The 21,102-nt window shown below is 37.9% G+C and overlaps 1 protein-coding gene across 1 annotated transcript in view; it reads left to right on the top strand.

The window, feature by feature from the left end:
• Positions 1–21,102, top strand: part of AKAP10 (A-kinase anchoring protein 10) — a 79,071-nt gene that overhangs the window by 11,521 nt on the left and 46,448 nt on the right. The window contains exons 3-4 of the mRNA XM_043583246.1: positions 3,745–3,927; positions 7,759–8,316. Coding sequence (XP_043439181.1) covers positions 3,745–3,927; positions 7,759–8,316 — 741 coding nt within the window. The remainder of the gene's footprint in view (positions 1–3,744; positions 3,928–7,758; positions 8,317–21,102) is intronic.

Raw genomic sequence — 21,102 nt, forward strand, 5'->3', positions numbered from 1 at the left:
TTCCACAGATGGCATGGGCTAGAATCTGTAGTGATGGAAATAAAGTGATCTGGATAGATCAGTTTAGAGCTAAAATGGATAGAACTTTGTTACTGAATAAATATGAGATGTAAGGGAAAGGGAGGTTTAAGGTTGACACCTACCTTTCTTTCTGGTTTGCCCAACAGTGAGACTGGTGGAGAACCAGGTTGGGAAATTATATGTTCAGTTTTGGCATGTTGGGTGGGAGATACTTTGGAGACATTTACATATATTTTATGCACACAGTAATTCTAGAGTCTGAGTTTCCATCCAGAGGTGAAAGTGATTTTCTAGAGTCTGGCAGACCAAAGTTGAAATCCTGCATGTTGAAACAAATGACTCTTTACCATCTCGTTGACTTCTGGCAAAGTATTTAACTTTTGTCTGTGTCCACATCTCCAAAATGGGGAAAATGCTGGTCCTGCAAAATTGTTGTGAGAAATAATGAAATAACGTACCCCCAAAAACGTCTATGAAGCAACCCGTCCTGCATTGGTAGCTCTTGTTTTCTAGTTTTAGCAGGAGAGGCCCTCAATATGTTGACTTCGTTAAAGGAAGTGCTGTGAGGAGTTCAGAGGAATTTGAGATCAGCAAATGGTTTCTGGAGTGTAGGGAAGACTATAGAAATGGGACTTAACGAATCTAAAAGTTGAAGAAGAAGAATTTGAATGAAAGAGGCGATTCTGTCTCTTTTTCTCCTACCAGCGCAGCTTCTTGTTTCTTTGGGTATATGTTGGGCAGAGGGACCTTCATTCAGACAAGTAAAGATATTTTTACAGAAGAGTGATATCCATTATGAGGGCCATAAAGACCAGAAAAGAGAGTTGAGACAGAAAAATAGGGAGCCTGCAGGCTATTGAACAGGATGTTGATGCTTTGCATACAGTATTTATGAAAGGTTAGTCTGAAAGCGTTTTGTAGGATGGAGATCCTAGAAGTTCTTTTACTGTAATGCAGAAAGGTCTATATTAAAGATGTGGTGTTGATAATAAACAGACAAGTAGATGTTTAAAGATCTTGAAGGAAAAGTCAACAGATCTTGGCAGGTAAACACATAGAGCGAAAAAGAATGGTTCCAAGATTTTGAGCTTTGGAGACTTGCAGATTGAACAGAGACAGGGAAATTGAGTAGGAGATTTAGTTTGGAAGAAGATGTAGTAAGTTTGATATTTGGACAAATTGGTCTTGATATGGTAAAGTCAAAGTGAGAGTAGCTAGTAGTAAGTTATTGTAGATACAGGATCAAAGCCCAGATCAAAGGACAGGTCTCAGATACAGGTCAGGGGTTCTAACCGGGGTTCTAGTTCCACACAAGTACAATCTAGGAGCTGTTGCTGGAGGTCCAGGGCATGAGTGAGACTCTCCCCTTGAATCCGCCAGTTACTAGTAACTCTCTTTTTAAATCTCTTTTAGATATCTATTTAGGTTTTAGATACTTATTTTATTTAGAGATTTGTTTTACAGGTGTATCAGGGTCCTCACTTAAGTTTATTTGGGGGGAAAAAAAGAGCGTGTTTACGGTTTAAAAAAAATGTTTGAAAAAGATTGCTGTAGCAATAATTTGAGGTTTGAGAATAAATGTTGTTTCTAGCAGGAAGAATAGAAGAACAGAACCTCAGGAAGAGGGGGTCCTGAGGAGTCATGGAAGGAGATCATATCTGACACAGTGGACTAATAAATGTGTTCTAAGGGCTTGAAAGGGAGGCACAGATAAAAAAGATATTTTCTGTAGAAAAGTAAATTAAGGAGCACATAGTACCATGGAAACCGAAGGAAGGTAGACTATCTGGAAGCAATATCTAAAATAAGGGGCGCCTGGTGGTTCAGTCGGTTAAGCGTCCGACATCGGCTCAAGTCATGATTTCACCGTTTGTGAGTTCGAGCTCTGTGTCAGGCTCTGTGCTGACAGCTCAGAGTCTGGAGCCTGCTTCAGATTCTGTGTCTCTCTCTGTCTCTGCTCCTCCCCTGCTTATGCTCCGTCTCTCTGTCTCTCTCTGTCGCTCTCTGTCTCTCTCTTCCTCAGAAATAAAATAAACATTAAAAAATAATAATAAGTCAATAGTTCTAATAAGAAAGAGGAGAAATAAATAAATTAATAGCATTTTGTATCATTATATACATCTAATAAGGAAACCATTAATCTTACCTGTTCTTACAGAGTGTTATTTGTAGTTTGTTATCTATACAAAAAACCATTATTGTTTATAAACTTGCTAAAATGATTTTGCTCTCTTCAATTTATCGTGAAAGCAAAACAAAAAACAAGACTTGATTCTAAAACTGAAAAAAATCTCTTGAGGACAACTCCATTTTGTAATTCTCCCAATTCTTGTTGAATGACTGGTAAATATAGTACCCGACAAATAGGTATGGACATTCATGTTCTTACCTGCTTTATCCTATTTATCAAAATGTCTCGAAGAGTAAGAGAGTGAATTACAGTATGCTGTACTCTTCATAAGAAATGTTACCTGGTATTGCTCAGAATCTGTGGGAACTGTTTGCTGAGATTGAGGAGTGCTTATCTGTTGGCAGTGTAGTAAAATAAATAGTGTTGGTGGCTACAAGTTTAGTTATCTAAGAGTATTTATCTTGAGGGTGTGGAGTATGGAATGCTAGGTGACCTGTATCTCTTCTATCCTTCTCGCTATAGCAATGTGCTAAACCAAAACTTCTTCAAAACCTTGAATAAGAGTCATTGATATTTGGGGGGATAGCTAGAATTTTGATCCAGCTGTGTAGCAACAAGGTCACAGGATTACTTTGACAGTATTAATATATTGAGTTGATTATTTCCTATTAATAAATAGGTAACTAGTCTCTTTATTCTGATGTCAATGGGATCTTTCTTCAGACTACTAAAGAAAGTATATTTTGTGAATAAAAAAATTGTTTTTTAATGTTTATTTATTTTTGAGAGAGCGAGAGAGACAGAGCGCAAGTAGGGGATGGGCAGAGTGAGAAGGAGACATAGAATCTGAAGCAGGCTCCAGGCTCTGAACTGTCAACACAGAGCCCGACGCGGGGCTCAAACTCACGAACCGCAAGATCATGCCCTGAGCCAAAGTCAGATGCTTACCTAAGCCACCCAGGTGCCCCTATTTGTGAATTTTTTAAGTGTGCTTTATGTTTAAGCAGCTTGAAATTTGATTAGAAATGTTTTTTATTAAATAGAGAAATTTGTTACCCAATTAAAAAGTAAAATAAGGGGCACCTGGCTGGCTTAGTCATTAGAACATGTGACTCTTGATCTCAGGGTCATGAGTTCAAGCCCCATGTTGGGTGTGGAGACTACTTAAAAAAAAAAATGAGAATAAAAAGTAAAAGTAATACAAGCGTTCTGAAGAGTATTTTCTGGTTTCCCCCCTATTTTGTTTTAGTTTTTTGTTCTTTGGACAAAAAAGGATTAAGGAATTGAAAAGGGTCCATATATCAATGTTTCCTGGCTTTGGCACTTTCTATCATCAGAAGTTCTCAAAGCTCTCTGTTTTCAGTTTCGTTTTTAGCACAATATTTTGAGAGTTTTAAATAATAATAGGACATTTCCTTCCAGTTTTCTGCCCCTTGATTGATTTACCTTTCCCCTAAGTATTTTTGAGTGCATACCTAAGAGAGGTGTTACAAAATTTAATTTTTAAGGTTCTCTTAAAGCCCTTTTATGAGACAGTTTTAGACAATCAAATTGCATTTAACTTTTAACCATTTGTTTTTGAAAAATTACAGCTTCAATATCTGTACATTCCCCACAAAAAAGCACTAAAAATCATGCCTTGCTGGAGGCAGCAGGACCAAGTCATGTTGCAATCAATGCCATTTCTGCCAACATGGACTCCTTCTCAAGTAGCAGAACAGCAACACTTAAGAAGCAGCCAAGCCACATGGAGGCTGCTCATTTTGGTGACCTGGGTAAGTGACTCACTTTTTGTTAACTTCCAATGGAAGGAAGGATTTGAGTGTAATATGTGAAACTCTTGCTGGAGGATACTGGAATTACAATTGGAACAGGCTTTGAAAAAACGTATTTAAAATAACAGTTATAAGTATAATGAATGGCACTCTATTGTGTTCCTGTAAGTATAAAATGTAAAGCATTCTCAGTAGAAAAATCGGCCATTTTCAGAAGAAATATATTTGGCTACTAATTATATGAGAAAGATGCCTCACTTCATGCATACTCAGGGAAATGCAAATTTAAATAAGTTCCCCCAACACATGAGCAGATATTTAAAGTTTGATAATTTGAATGTTAATGTAGATGAAGAGAAATGGCCACTCCTATTTAGTGGAAGTATAAATTGATGAAAATTTTTTGGAAGGCAGTTTGGAAGTATTTATCAAAATATAAAATACAAGATCTAGCCTTCAGATATATTTACATATATGCAGAGAGATGTATATCCAACTATGTGTGTGTTGTTTGTGATAGCAAAAAAGCGAGGAACAAGGTAAGTATCTGTTAATGAAGAAGCAGTCAAGTTGTGGTATACCTGTATTTGAAATAGTGGGTAGCCATTTAAAAATCTGAAGATAACATAGAGAAATGTCTAAGGTGAGAGTTTAAAAAAAATTTTTTTTAACGTTTATTTATTTTTGAGACAGAGAGCATGAACGGGGGAGGGGCAGAGAGAGAGGGAGACACAGAATCGGAAACAGGCTCCAGGCTCTGAGCCATCAGCCCAGAGCCCGACGCGGGGCTCAAACTCACAGACCGTGAGATCGTGACCTGAGCCGAAGTCGGACACTTAACCGACTGAGCCACCCTGGCGCCCCTAAGGTGAAAGTTTAAAAAGCAGGTTGCATAACTGTGTGTAGTAGGATCCCTATTATGTTAAAATAGCTTCTCTTTCTCCCTTGTCCCCCACCCCTAAAGATAAGGAGATTGATGTTTTCTGAATTTTTGTCACCCAGATTTCTGCACTTATAAAAATTGCATATCATGGTATCATAAATTGAAAAAACAATCCCATGAATAAATTGATATCTAATAAAATTAATCCCTCTTTTGCCATCTTCACTTAAACATTAGTGTTTATTCAAAGGTGCCAAAGTATTTATGATGGGTCACACTCAGCAGTACATTGCAAACAACATTTGTATTGGTCACAAAATAAAATTGTAAGTTTTACTGGATTACTCCTGTGTTGCTGGTGAGAATGTGAAATGGTACAGCCACTCTGGAAAACAGATTGGCAGTTTCTTATAAAGCTGAATATGCAGTTACCATATGACCCATCAGTTTCACTCAGCATTTATCCCAGAGAAGTGGAAACTTACATTCACATAAAAAACCTATATACCAATGTTCATAGCAGCTTAAAAACCAAAAACTGACTGTCTTTCCACAGGTGAGTGAATGTGGTTGAATAAACTGGTACATCCATGCCACAGAATACTACTCAGCAATAAAAAAGAGCAGACTATTGATATACCTAACAACTTGGATGAATCTCAGGGGAGTTAGGCTGAGAGTCAAAAGCCAGTCCCAAAATGTTATATTTGTGTAGTATGATTCCATCTGTATAATATTCTTTTTTTAAATGATTTTTAAAAATTTATTTTTGAGAGAGCGTGTGCGCATAAGTGGGCAGGGGCAGAGGCGGGGGCAGAGGATCTGACTGAACCACCCAGGCGCCTCTGTATGATATTCTTGAAATGACAAAATTAGAGAAATGAAGAACACGGTAGTGTTTGCCAGAGGTTAGGAACAGAGGAGGTGGTTATAAAAGGCCATATGAGGGATCCATGTAGCATTGGAACTGTTGAGTATCTTGGTGGTTACATGTGATAAAATTGCATAGAACAAAGTACATGAGTGAGTGCAGGTAAAATGGGAAATCTGAGTAAGATTGGTGGATTGTATCAATGTCAGTACCTTGGTGGGATACTGTACTGTAGTTTTGTAAGATGTTACCATAGGGGAACCTGAGTAAGGGGTACATGGGATCTCTATATTGTGTCTTACACTTTTTTTTGAGTTTACCATTATCTCAAAATTAAAAGTTTAATTTAGGGGTGCCTGGGTGGCTCAGTCGGTTGAGTGTCTGACTTCAGCTCAGGTTATGAGCTCACGGTTTGTGAGTTCGAGCCCTGCATTGGGCTCTGTGCTGACAGCACAGAGCCTGGAGCCTGCTTTGGAGTCTTTGTCTCCTCCTCTCTCTGACCCACTCCCGCACCCGCTCTGTCTCTCTCTCTCTCAAAAATAAGCAAACATTAAAAATTTTTTTAGAAGTTTAATTTAAAAAATTGTAATTCTAGGGGCGTCTGCATGGCTCCAACTCTTGGTTTCAGCTCAAGTCATGATCTCACTGTTTGTGAGTTCCAACCCCGCATTGGGCTCTGTGCTGACAGCGCGGAGCCTGCTTGGGATTCTCTCCCTCACTCTGCCCCTCCCCTGCTCTCTCTCTCTCTCAAAATAAACTAAATAAACTTAAAAAAATAAAATATTGTAAGTCTCGTAAAGGGTCAGGATTTTCTGAAGTTCGTGAAAGTGATGTTGACCAAGATGCCCTAGTTAACATTGACAATGAGACAGCCAGCAAGGATGCTTCGCAGAGAGATTCAAAAGAAAATGATTTGAATATCAAAGGATGAAGAAAAGCCCTTTTGAAAAATTGATGAAGCCCTTGTTAATTTTATGAAAATGAACCTCAATGTGCCACTGCTGTGAATGTAAAAAATGTTTTTAAATTTTTGTTTAATAACTAGTTTGTGGTTAGAATCATAACCTAAATTTAGTCTAATGTAAAATGAACATATTTTTATTAAGTTTTATTTAATTTTATTTTTCTAGCTAATCTCCAAGAACTGTTCTTTATTCTGTTGTAATCAGTGCTGAGAGTTGGTAACATTTTTCTAGCTATATCCACACATCCACAATTTTCCTCAGGAAAAGTTCCTAGAAGTGGAGTTACTAGATTGAAAATCATGGAGATTTCTAAAGCTTTGCTGTCTGTTACTGAGTGCTCCTTCAAAAAGGTTTTCCCATCTTTTCTTGTCATCATCAGTGGGTGACAATGTTGGCCTGTTTTTTCTTTGCCTTTGTTAATTGTTACTTTTTGAAACAATATCTTCCAGTTTGACAGACAAAAATGTGACCTTGTATTAATTTGCTTTTCTGGGATTTTTAACTAGATTGAATATATTTTCATATTTTTATTGGCCTTTTTTCCTTTCTCTGGGACTAGTATAAGTTTTTTTTTTTTTTTTTTTTTTTTTTTTTTTTTTTAAGAATTTACATGGTCTGAACTGCCATTAAAAGAGATAATACTTGGGGCGCCTGGGTGGCTCAGTCGGCTAAGCGTCTGACTTCAGCTCAGGTCATGATCTCACGGTCCGTGGGTTCGAGCCCCGCGTCAGGCTCTGTGCTGACAGCTCGGAGCCTGGAGCCTGCTTCGGATTCTGTGTCTCCCTCTCTCTCTCTGCCCCTCCCCTGTTCATGCTCTGTCTCTGTCTCAAAAATAAACGCTAAAAAAATAAATAAATAAATAAAAATTAAAAAAAAAAAGATAATACTTGAGCTACAAAGAGCTTTATGATGGATTAAATAAGTTTTGGACAGTTGTTTCTTTGCTTGTTTAGAAGCCAGAAATATAGAGTTTTTAGTTCTTTATTCATTTAAATTGCTAGGGAAGTAAACTTTATTCAAGAATTCTGGTACCACTGATGCTAAAAGTGACTGACTTATCTGTCAATCTTAAATTATTTGTTACTGAGCTGCTAATCTTTTGCTTCTTTTAGGCAGATCTTGTCTGGACTACCAGACTCAAGAGACCAAATCCAGTCTTTCAAAGACTCTTGAACAAGTCTTACATGACACAGTTGTCCTCCCTTATTTCATTCAATTCATGGAACTTCGGAGAATGGAGCATTTGGTTAAATTTTGGTTAGAGGCTGAAAGTTTTCACTCTACAACTTGGTCTCGAATAAGAGCACACAGTCTGAACACAGTGAAGCAGAGCTCATTGGCCGAGCCTGTCTCTCCATCTAAAAAGCACGAAACTACAACGTCTTTTATAACTGAGTCTCTTGACAAGAGATTGGAGGATTCTTGCTCAGCCCAGTTGCTTATGACTCAATCAGAAGGAATTGACGTGAATAATAGAACTAGCAACATTCAGAATCACTTGCTGCTTTCCCGGGAATGTGACAGTGCCCATTCTCTCCATCTTGAAATGGCCAGAACAGGAACTCATCAACTTTCCATGGAAACCCAAGAATCCTCCTCCAGACTTCTAGTAGCCAGTAGAAATAGTCCCTCTTCACCACTAAAGGACTTATCAGGAAAATTAATGAAAAGTAAGTATGTGATTTTCTTGTCTCTCTTTATCCTGTTTGATTTGTTTGTTTAATCAGTTTACAAAGTAGAACTTGAGGGGAATAGAAGGGTTGGAATCATTTTCTTATTGATTGATTGATTGATTTAAATCCAGGTTAGTTAACATAATGTAATGAGTTCAGGAATAGAATTTAGTGATTCATCACTTACATGTAACACCCAATGCTCATCCCAATAAGTGCCCTCCTTAATGCCCGTTGCCCACTTAGCCCATTCCCCCACCCATCAGCAGCCCTCAGTTTGTTCTCTGTATTTAAGTGTCTCATGGTTTGTCTCCTTCTGTCTTATCTTATATTTGCTTCTCTTCCCCTCTGTTCATCTGTTTTGTTTCTTAAATTCCATTATGTGAGTGAAATCATATATTTGTCTTTCTCTGACTGACTTATTTCACTTAGCATAATACACTCTGGTTCCATACATGTTGTCACAAATGGCAAGATTTCATTCTTTTTGATTGCCGAGTGATACTCCATTGTATATATATACCACATTTTCTTTATCCATTTATCAGTTGATGGACATTTGGGCTCTTGCCATACTTTGACTGTTGTCAATAGTGCTGCTGTAATCATTGGGGTGCATGTGCCCCCTCGAATCAGCATTTTTGTATCCTTTGGATAAATACCTAGTACTGCAATTGCTGGGTCATAGGGTAGTTGTATTTTTAATTTTTTGAGGAACTTCCATACTGTTTTCCAGAGTGGCTGCACCAGTTTGCATTCCTACCAGCAGTGCAAAAGGGTTTCTCTTTCTCTGCATCCTCACTGACATCTGTTGTTGCCTGAGTTAATTTTAGTCATTCTGATAGGTATGAGGTGGTATCTCATTGTGGTATTGGTTTGTATTCCCTGATACTGAGTGATATTGAGCATCTTTTCATGTGTCTGTTAGCCATCTGGATGTCTTGTTTGGAAAACTGTCTATTCGTATCTTTTGCCCATTTCTTCACTGGATTATTTGTTTTTTGGGCATGCTGAGTTTGATAAATTCTTTATAGACTTTTGGATATTAACCCTTTATCTGAGATGTCATTTGCAAATATTCTTTCCCATTCCATTGGTTACCTTTTAGTTTTGCTGATTGTTTCCTTTGCTGTGCAGAAGCTTTTTATCTTGATGAGGTCCCAGTAGTTCATTTTTGCTTTTGTTTCCCTTGCCTCTGGAGATGTGTCAAGTAAGAAGTTGCTGCAGCTGAGGCCAAAGAAGTTGTTGTCTGTTTTCTCTAGGATTTTAATGACTTCCTGTCTTATGTTTAGGTCTTTCATCCATTTTGAGTTTATTTTTGTGTATGGTGTAAGAAAATGGTCCAGGGTCATTCTTCTGCTCGTCGCTGTCCAGTTTTCCCAACACCATTTGCTAAAGAGACTGTCTTTTTTCCATTGGATAATCTTTCCTGTCAAAGATTAGTTGGCCACATATTTGTGGGTCCATTCTGGGTTCTCTGTTCTGTTCCATTGATCTATGTGTCTGTTTTTGTGCCAGTACCATATGATCTTGCTGATTACAGCTTTGTAATACAGCTTGGAGTCCGGGCTTGTGATGCCTCCAGCTTTGGGTTTCTTTTTCAGGATTACTTTGGCTATTCGGGGTCTCTTCTGGTTTCATACAAATTTTAGGATTGCTTGTTCTAGGTCTGTGAAGAATGCTGGTGTTACTCTGATAGGGATTGCATTGAATGTGTAGATTGCTTTGGGTAGTAATTGGCATTTTAACAATATTTGTTCTTCCAATCCATGAGCATGGAATGTTTTTCCATTTTTTTGTGTGTCTTCTTCAGTTTCTTTTCATAAGCTTTTTATAGTTTTCAGTGTATAGATTTTTCACATTTTTGGCTAGGTTTATTCCTAGGTATTTTATGGGTTTTGGTGCAATTGTAAATGGGATTGATTCCTTGATTCCTCTTTCTGCTGGTTCATTACTAGTGTGTGTATAGAAATGCAACTGATTACTGTACATTGATTTTATATTCTGTGACTTTGCTGAGTTCGTGTATCAGTTCCAGCAGTTTTTTGGTGAAGTCTTTTGGGTTTTCCACATAGAATATCATGTTGTCTGCGAAGAGTGAACGTTGACTTCCTCCTTGCTGATTTGGATGCCTTTGATTTCTTTTTGTTGTCTGATTGCTGAGGCTAGGACTAGAAAAGGTTTCTTTTCTCTTCACACCCACTTGCAGATTTGGAAGGATTTGGATGGAAAGTGTCCTGAGTAGGCTTGGCATATAAAAAAGGAACAGCAGGGATACCTACAGGATTGGATCCTCTAAGAAGGATATTCGCAGAATTAACCAGTGAGGAAGGGTTAAGTGTCCTGCCTTTCCCTTCCACAGAGTTTGAAATCAAATCATTAACCCAGAAATGCTTATTTCATCCTCATCTTATTCTTTTTAAAAAAAATTTTTTTTTTTTAACGTTTATTTATTTTTGGGACAGAGAGAGACAGAGCATGAACGGGGGAGGGGCAGAGAGAGAGAGGGAGACACAGAATCGGAAACAGGCTCCAGGCTCCGAGCCATCAGCCCAGAGCCTGACGCGGGGCTCGAACTCACGGACCGCGAGATCGGGACCTGGCTGAAGTCGGACGCTTAACCGACTGCGCCACCCAGGCGCCCCAATCCTCATCTTATTCTTAATTTACTACCATTTTAATGAACTTTATAGATGCGATTATTTGTTAATTGCCAACCGGTGACCTCTGTTGGGTTCTGTGCCAAGTGCTGCCCTTGAATTCCACTTAATTCCAACACCTGTATGAGATCGCCATCCTTAGCCTGTTTTACACATGAGAAAATCATGATTTAGGAAAGTAAAGGAACTTGCCTCGGGTTATAGAATGAGGGGAGGGGAGAGGGTGGAGCTAAAGTTAAAGTCCAGGCATTTCAACAATAGCACCTCTTTCTTTTTTTTTTTTTTTTTTTTTAAATTTTTTTTTTTTTAATTTTTTTTTTTTTAATTTTTTTTTTTTTTTCAACGTTTATTTATTTTTGGGACAGAGAGAGACAGAGCATGAACGGGGGAGGGGCAGAGAGAGAGGGAGACACAGAATCGGAAACAGGCTCCAGGCTCTGAGCCATCAGCCCAGAGCCTGACGCGGGGCTCGAACCCACGGACCGCGAGATCGTGACCTGGCTGAAGTCGGACGCTTAACCGACTGCGCCACCCAGGCGCCCCAGTAGCACCTCTTTCTTGATTTCTTCTCTGTCCATTTGGAAGTTACACCCTCTGAATTTTTCAGTTATTACCTTCTAGAATTCTGATTAGACAGCCTCCAAGTTTTTCCTCTTTTTTTTATCTTATCTGTTCTTTGTTTCTTACAGGGCTAGGTGATTTCTTTCTTGGCTTTTCTTTGTTTGCTTTTTCTTTTTTTTTCCCCTCTCTAGTAAGACTTTATTTTTTCTGAGCAGTTTAAGGTTCACAGCAAAATTGAGGGGAAGGTACAGAGATTTCCCATATACCCTTGCTCCACACATACAGAGGCCTCTCCCATCATCCACGTCCCCCACCAGAGTGGAACATTTATTGCAGTTGATGAACCTACCTGGATACCTTATAGTCACTCAAAGTCCATAGTTTACATTAGGGTTCACTTTTGGTGTTGTTCATTCTTACAGGTTTAAACAAATGTATAATGACATGTATCCATCATTTATGGTGTTAGAGTATTTTCACTGTCCTAAAAAATCCTCCATACTCTGTCTATTCATCTCTTCCTACCTGCTTATCCCTGACAACCACTAATCTTTTTACTGTCTCCATAGTTTTGCCTTTTCCAGAATATCCTAGAGTTGAAATCTATAGTAGGTAACTTTTCCACATTGGTGGTGTTTTCTTCAGATCTGTTTTTTATTTAGTTCATTGATTGTTTCAATATGGGTCGTTCTAATCTGCTGTTGAATAATTTTTTAATGTTATTTTTATTTAAAAGTTAACTGAATTTTTTATTTCTAGAAAAAAATTTTACAATTCAAATTTGCCTCATCATTTTTTAGTTTCTTCTTCCTTTATCCCTTCATCCCACTCTTGAGCCCATTTTCTATTTAAATTTATTAAATATGTATTCATCATCTGATAATTCCAATAGTTGTAGTTTTTGTGGATCTGATTCAGTATTTGTTTCTTCAGATTTACACTCTTGGTAGCTTGTGATTTTAGTGGTTTTGACTGTGAACATAGGTTTTTGGATTTTTATCTGTGGGAATTGTTTGAGAAATCTGTTTAACTGGGCCTATTTCAGAGTATGTCTGCATTTGCATTTGTCCTGCATCTGGGGCCAGCTTCAGTACCATCCATTAGTTTTAGTTACCACTTAAAACCCAAATTCTACCCTATTTGGGTCCTGGGCAACTGCTCTTGAAAAGGCACACTTAAGTCTCTTGACATTGGTGGTTTTCCCAGGTGAATGCCCTTCCCCTCTGTACTTACGCCCATCTTGATTTGCACTGGCTCCTGCAGCTCCACAGTTCTTCATCTGCAATTTAGAAATCCAGAAAGCTTTGACTATCCCAGGTTATTTTTTAAAAGGACGAAACTTGACCGGGACTGGTATGAACTTACTGCAGAAACATAGATGTGTTTGATTATGTGGTGTTGTCCCACATGCTGCTAGAGGATTAACCTGGTTTCTATAAACACAGTGCATTACCTCTATAAAAACTGCCCAGGTTCTGAATTCTAAAATATTACTGGCCCCACAGTTTTCAGATTAAGGAATTGCTTGTCCTTGTTTTCTTCCTCTCACTGTTTCCCTTGCTTTACCACGAACTCTGATATACTTTTAAAAAGCGTTTTGGGGAAATTTAGTATTGCGAAGAATTTTTTTAAACATCTAGTCTGGCCTGTTTCTGGAAATGGGAAGTCTGTTTAATTGTAAACACTTCCTTTTCTTTTTTTCTTTTCTTTTTTTTTTTTTTTTGGAAGCCTTTTGGTTTGGTGGTAGTTTATTTCAATAAAACATAGAAATAGCAGTGGAGGATGGGGCGCCTAGGTGGTTCAGTCAGTTAAGCATCTGACTTCAGCTCAGGTCACAATCTCATGGTTTGTGAGTTCGAGCCCCATGTCAGGTTCTGTACTGACAGCTCGGATCCTGGAGCCTGCTTTCGATTCTGTGTTTCCCTCTCTGTGTCCCTCCCCTGCCCACGCACGCTCTTACACTCTCTCAAAAATAAATAAATGTTAAAAAAAAAAAAAAGAGTGGAGTTATTAAAAGAGTACTTGTTTTTTCATTTTTCATTAGTTTAAAAAATTTTAGTGCAATAGATTTGACCTCGTTTGATGTATATTTGTATGAATTTTAACACATGCATAGGTTCCTGTAACTGTCCTCACAGGATAAGAATAGTTCTGTCACCTTTGTGTTTAAACCCTCCTCTGTCACATCATTTGGCAACCACTGATCTATCTGACTCTGTAGTTTTGCCTTTTCTGGAGTGCCATACAAATGAATTTTTACAATATGTAGCCTTTGAGATAGGCTTCTTTGACTTAGCATACATAATGGCTTGAAATTTATCCATGTTCTGTCAAGATGTTCATAGCTTTGTATTGCTAAGTAATATTCATTGTATGGATGTACTATCCATTCACCAGTTTAAGGGCGTCTGGATTGTTTCCAGTTGTTAATGATTATGAATAAAACTGCTATAAACATTTGTGCATGTATACTTTTTTTGTGTAGACAAAAGTTTTTATTTCTCTAGGGCAAATACCAAGTGGTAAGTTTGCTGAATTATATGGTATATGTTTAATTATATAAAAAACTGTCCGACTGTTTTGTAGAGTGGCTGTACCATTTTGCATATCCACCAGCAACATACTCCCATATTTTCTTGGATTGTCTGTTTTACTGACATTGAATTTTGAGAGGTTTTTTTGTGTGTGTGTTCTGGGTATAAAACTGTTTTGGCTATGTGATTTCAAATGTTTTCTCCTAGTTGATAGCTTGACTTTTCATTCTCTTAATAGTGTCTTTCACAGAACAAGAGGACTTTTTGATTAATTTAGTGACTTTTTTCTTTTATGGATTGTGCTTTTGGAGTCATATCCTGAGAACTCTTTGCCTAATTAACGGTCATGAAGATTTTCTTTTGTGTGTTCTTCTAAAAGTACTATGATTTCATCCTTCACAGTTAGATATATGGTCTATTTTGAGTTAATATTGTCTAAGATGTAAGAGGTGGTCAAATATTTTTGTATTGTTTTTTATTTTTGCATATGAATATGGTGTTGTTTCAACACCACTAATTGAAAAGACTACCCTTACTGTATTGACTTGCCCTTGTACCTTAGCCATATTTCTGTAGGTCTATTTAGGGACTCTGTTCTGTTCCATTGATACATGTGTCTATTCCTTCACCAATCAGTATCCACTGTCTTCATTACTGTAGCTTTACAGTAAGTCTTAAAATTAGATAGTATGAGGTCTCCAAGTTTGTTGTTTCTTTTTCAAAATTGTTCTGTCTATTCTAGTTTTTTTGTTTTTTTTTCCCCTAAATATAGTCTTTAGCACAATCTTGTCTATATCTATAAGAAATCCTGGTAGGGGTGCCTGGGTGACTCCGTCGGTTAAGCATCCAGCTTTCCACAGATCATGATCTCACAGTTGGTGGGTTCAAGCCCCGTGTGGGTCTCTGTGCTGACAACTCAGAGCCTGGAGCCTACTTCGGATTCTGTGTCTCCCTCACTCTGTGCCCCTCCCGCACTTGCACTCTGTCTGTCCCACCCCCTGTCAAAAATAAATAAACATTAAAGAAAAGAAAAGAAATCCTGATGGAGTTTTTATTGGAATTGCATTCAATCCTTAGGTCAGTTTGATGGGAATTTACATCTTAACTGTATCAAGTCTTGGAATACATGAACATGGAGAATGTTTTTATTTACTTAGGTATCTTATTTATTTATCAGCAATATGTAGTCCTCAGTGTACACATCCTTCATATATTTTTTTAAACATATCTAAGTATTTCTTTTTGGTGCTATTGTGAGTGCAATTTTGTTTTTAATGTATTTACTTTTGAGAGAGTGTGAGTGGGGTAGGGGCAGAGAGAAAGAGGATCTGAAGCAGGCTCTGTGCTGACAGCAGATAGCCAAATGTAGGGCTTGAACTCATGAACCATTAGATCATGACCTGAGCTGAAGTCGGATACTCAATTGACTGAGCCACGCAGGTGCCCCGTGAATGCTATTTTAAAAATTTCTGTTTCTAATTTTTTATTGCTAGTATATAGAAATATGATTGACTTTTATATGTTAACCTATTCTGTGACCTTATGAAACTCACTACTTCTAGTAGTTTTTCTGTAGATTACTTGGGATTTTCTACATTAATGTTGTTTGTGAATGAGGACAGTTACTTCTTGCTTTCTGATTTTTTTTTTCTTTTCCCGTTGCCTTATTGCACTAAGCTAGGACTTGCTGTATTTTGTTGATTAGGAGTGGTGAGAATGAATATTCTTGTTCCTGATCTTGGAGGGAAAGCATTTAGTCTTTCACCATGAAGTATGAGGTTAACCATGAGTTTTTCATAAAGGCTCTTTATAGGTTGATGGAAGTTTGCTTCTCTTAGTGGTTTCTTGAGAGTTGTTTGAATCATGAATGGTGTTGAATTGTCACATGTTTTGTCTGTGTCGTTTGATACGACCATGTAGTTTTCCTTTCTTTGTCTGTTAATGTGATGGGTTATATTGATTGATTTTTGAAAGTCTGAATAACCTTGCATTCCCAGGTTTAGTGCCATTTGGCTGTGTGGTGTGTTTTATTCTCATATGTTGCTAGATTTGATTTTCTAAATTTTGTTGGTCATTTTTGCATTTACGTTTATGATGGATTTGGTCTGTAGTTTTCTTGTACTGCTTTTGTCTGATTTTAGTATCAATGTAATGTTTGCCCCCAAGAATGAGTTGGGACGTTTTCCCACCACTTCTGTTTTCTGGAAAAGATCATGTAGAATTGTTGGGGTTTTTTTGTGTGTTTTTTCAGAGTGTTTCAAACTGTAAATTCTGTTTCTTTAATAGATCTAGGACTATTTAGGTTATCTATTTCTTCTTGAGGGAATGTTAGTACTTTGCAGCTTTGAAGGAATTGTTATTTTCATTAAATTGTTGAATTTATGGGCATGTAATTATCTAGGATTCCCTTACTTTCTTTTTTAGCCTCAAGTTTGTAGTAATACCCCTTTTTCATTGCTGATATTGGTAATTGTGTCTTCTTTCTTCTTTGCCAGCATACATAGGGGTTTAATCTGTCTTTTTAAAAGAACCAGCTTTTGATTTACAATTGATTTTTTTTATCTGTTTTTCTCTTTTCAATTTTATGGATTTTTCTGCTATGTGTTAATTCTTTCCTCCTGCTTGCTTTAAATTTTTTTTAATGTTTATTTTTGAGAGAGAGAGAGAGAGAGAGAGAGAGAGCGCACAAGTGAGGGAGGTGTGGAGAGAGAGGAAGACACAGAATCTGAAGTAGCTCCAGGCTCTGAGCTGTCAGCACAGAGCTCCATGCGGGGCTCAAACTCACAAACCGTGAGATCATGACCTGAACCAAAGTCAGTTGCCCCACCAACTGAGCCACCCAGGAGCCCCTTCTCATGCTTGCTTTAGATTTACTTTTTCTCATTTCTTAAGGTAGATACTTATATCGTTTATTTGAGACCTTTTTTTTTAAATTTTTTGAAAGATTTTATTTTTTTAAGTAATCTCTGCACCCAATGTGGGGCTCAAACTCATAACCCTGACTGATATCAAGAGTCGCATACTCTAGTGACTGAGCCAGCCAGGTGCCCCAAGAGACCTTTTTTTTTTTTTTTTTTTTAAAGCTTATTTCTTTATTTTGAGAAAGAGAGAGCTTGCTCACATGCGTGGGCATGCAAGCAGGAGGGGGCAGAGAGAGAGAGGGAGAGAGAGAATCCCAAACAGGCTCTGCGCTGTCAGTACAGAGCCCTATGCGGGGCTTGATCCCACAACTCTGGGATCATGACCTGGGTGGAAATCAAGAGTCAGACACTTAACCGACTGAGCCACCCAGGCCACCCAGAGACCTTTGTATTTTAAGAGAAGCATGTAATGCTATAAATTTCCTTCCAATCACTGTTTTATCTACACCCCACAAATTCTGATACTTTGAATTAAATAAAAATAAAATGCCTAATTTCCCTGGAGTCTTAGTCTTTTGCCCATGATTATTTAGAAATATGTTGTTTAATTTTCAGGTGTTTGAAGAATTTTATCTGTGATCTTTTTGTTACTGACTTCCCGTGTAATTATATCATGGTTAGAAAACATACTTTGAATGATTTCAATTCTTTTAAATTTGTTAAAAAATTTTTTATTAAAACATTTTTTAATGTTTATTTTGAGAGAGAGAGACAGAGCGCGATCAGGGGAGGGGCAGAGAGAGAGGGAGACACAGAATCCGTAGCAGGCTCCAGGCTCTGAGCTGTCAGCACAGAGCCCTATGCAGGGCTCGAACTCACGAGCTGTGAGATCATGACCTGAGCCGAAGTCAGATGCTCAACCGAGCCATCCAAGTGCCCCTAAATTTGTTAAAAATTTTAAATAGCCTAGGATATGGTTTATCTTGGTGAATAACTCACATACAATGAAAAGAACATACTGCTGTTTGATAGTTTTCTATAAATGTCAATTCGATGGAGTTGGTTGATGATGATGTTCAGTTTTTCTGTATCATTGCCAGTACTTTTATGTTTTTTATATCTGTTACTGAGAGAGGAGTGTTGAAGTCTCTGAGCATAGTTGTGGATTTTTCCAATTGTGCTTTCAGTTCTGTTTTTGCATGTATTTTGAGGCTCAATTGTTAGGTTTGTACCTATTTAGAATCATTGAATCTTCTTGGTAAATCGATCCTACCATTTTGTAATGTTCCTCTTTATCTGTGGTAACTTCACTTGTTCTAAGGTCAGAAATCTCTTCTGTCTGACTTATATAGCCACTGCAGTTCATGGTACATCTTTTTCTTTCACTTTACTTTTGACTTGCCTTTATCATTTTTTTTTAATGTTTTTATTTTATTTTTGAGAGAGGGAGAGAGACACACACACAGAGTGTGAGTGGGGGAGGCTAAGAGAGAGAAGGAGACAGAATCTGAAGTAGGCTCTAGGCTCTGAGCTGTCAGTGCAGAGTCTGACTTGGGGCTTGAACTCACAGACTGTGAGATCTTGACCTGAGCCAAAGGGACGCCCAACTGACTGAGCCACCCAGGCACCCCTTGCCTTTATCATTTTTAAAGTGAGTTTCTTTTGATAGCATGTAGTTGGGTCATTTTTTTTTTTTTTAATCCATTCTGACAATCTGGTTTTTTGTTGATAAATTTATTTCAGTATAAGTTGTAGTGTAGTTCTTTATATTAAGTGTAGTTAATTACAACGTGATTATTTACCTTTTAATATGTAAATATAATTGCCAATGCTTGTTAATTTAACATATATAATTACATTAAGTGTAATTATTAATGTGTTTGAATTTATGTCTCCCATTTTATTTTTCTGTTTGTTCCCATCCTTGGATTTCCTATTCTTTTTTCTTTTGGATTCTTTGAATTTTTTTAAGAGTTTATCTACTTAGTTCTTGATTATATCTCTTTGTATAGGTTTTTAGTGGTTTCTCTAGGGATTGCAGTATACATACCATCATACATACACAGTCCATGTAAAATTATCTTTTTTTTTAAATTTTTTTTAATGTTTATTCATTTTTGAGAGAGAGAGACAGAGACAGAGCATGAGTGGGAGAGGACAGAGAAAGAGGGAGACACAGAATCCGAAGCAAGTTCCAGGTTCTGAGCTGTCAGCAAAGAGCCCGATGCGGGGCTCCAACCCACGGACTGTGAGATCATGACCTGAGCCGAAGTCGGTCACTCAACCAAGTGAGCCACCCAGGCGCCCCTAAAATTATCATTTTATTACATCGAGTGGGCCATGTATGTCCCTTTGTCTCCCCACTCATGTGGTATAGTGTCATCCACTTTTGTTGAAAATCCCATCAGACGGTGTTGGGAATTTGGCTTTCAACTGTTGGACACAACTTACAAAACTTAAAAAAAGAATTGTCTGTTACGTGTAAGCCCGGTATTTGCCATATCTGTTGCTGTTCCTTCATTCCTGAAGTTCAGTTGTTATTTCTGTTATTTCACCAGCATCTCAAAGATCCCTCTAGCATTTCTTCTAGAGCAGGACTGCTGTCAGAGAATTTTCTCAGTAATTTTCCATCTAAGAGTTTCTTTATTTTGAAGGAATTTTCATTTGATAGAGAATTCAAGGTTGATAGTTCTTTTCTCTTACCACTTTAAAAGTGCTGTTTCGCTGCCTCTGGCCTCCATGGTTTCTGGGAGAAATCTGCAGTCTTGGAATCATTATTATCTTATGTTTAGCATCTTTTTTATAGCTGCTTTTGAGATATTTTCCCTGTCTCTAATGTTCAGCAGTTTGGTTATCCCATCTGAGGTTCACTGAGCTTTTTGATTTTCAAAGGAGGATGTTTTCAGCCATTGATTGTTCTTTCACTTTTTTTTTTTGGGGGGGGCCCCATACTTCTTTCTCTTTCTTCTGAGATTTTAATGACCCAAATGTTGTATGTTTGTCATTGTCCTGCAGATCCTTGAGGCTCTGTGTGCTTTTGTCTAATTTTTTGTTTTCCTGTTTTTCAGCTTGGAAATTTTCTATTCGTATATCTTTGAATTCACTGATTCTTTCCTCTGTCATTTCCATCATGCTTTGAGTCTTTCCAGTGAATTTTAACCTTAGGTTATTTTTTTTTTCTGGTTCTCATCCTTCCATTTGTTCCTCCTCCTCCTCCTCCTCCTCTTCCTTCTTGTGCTTTTTTTTTTTTTTTTAATCTTTTTCTCTGCAGAGGCTGTCTGTTTGTTTCAAGAGTATTTGACCTTACTTCTTGGAACATGGTTATAAAAAAAAATCTTTGTTCTGTAATTCCAGCATCTGTGTATCTGTATCATCTTGCTTGTCTTTTCACTTGTGAGATAATGGGATTTTCTGGGGTTTTGTATGGCAGTTAATTTTGGATTGTATTAAGGGCAGTTTGACTTGCATGATTCTGGATCATGTTTAGATCTTGTGAAGAATGTTGAATTTTTGTTTCAGCAAGAAATTCACCTGGTTAGGTTCAGCCAAGTTCCAACTAGCATTCTGTAGGCTGTGGTTCTAGAGTCCATTCAGTTTTGGATTGTATTTGTATCTATGCCTGCTAGGGTCCAGTCTGAGACCTGTCCAGTGGAAAGGTCATAGTTTAGTTCTCACACCCATTGGTATGCTGTTAAAGTCAAGTCCATGCATGCCCAGTTCATGTGTGAGCCGAGGAGTACACACACAACTTGATATGCTTTTCACAGGCCGCCTTCTTTTCTGCTGTTTCCCTAGCAGTTTCTGGTGCCTAGGGGACCCTACCTTCCTGGTTGTTTGGCTAGCAAGTTGGGGCTTCACTTTCTACCACTATGTCAGCTTCTGTGGCCAAGCAGCCAGAGGACAGTGGATAAAAGAAATAGGGATTCTCCTCTTCTTACTGGGACTACGGTTTCTCTGTCAAAGGACAGAGTTTGGAGAGCTTTTGGAGCCTGCCTGAGTGCTGCTGCCATTGCCTGGGGATGGAGACTGGAGTGAAAGAAAGCCCAGGAGATTTCCCTCACTCTCTGCTATCCATATGAAACCCCTTCCTGCACCCTAGACCAGACATAGAGGGCTTCTCTGGAGCTTTTTCTTTGTGCATCCTTGTGCAGTTTCAGCTTTGGAGTC

The sequence above is a fragment of the Prionailurus bengalensis genome, chromosome E1 (genome assembly GCF_016509475.1).
Source record: "Prionailurus bengalensis isolate Pbe53 chromosome E1, Fcat_Pben_1.1_paternal_pri, whole genome shotgun sequence".
Taxonomy (NCBI): domain Eukaryota; kingdom Metazoa; phylum Chordata; class Mammalia; order Carnivora; family Felidae; genus Prionailurus; species Prionailurus bengalensis.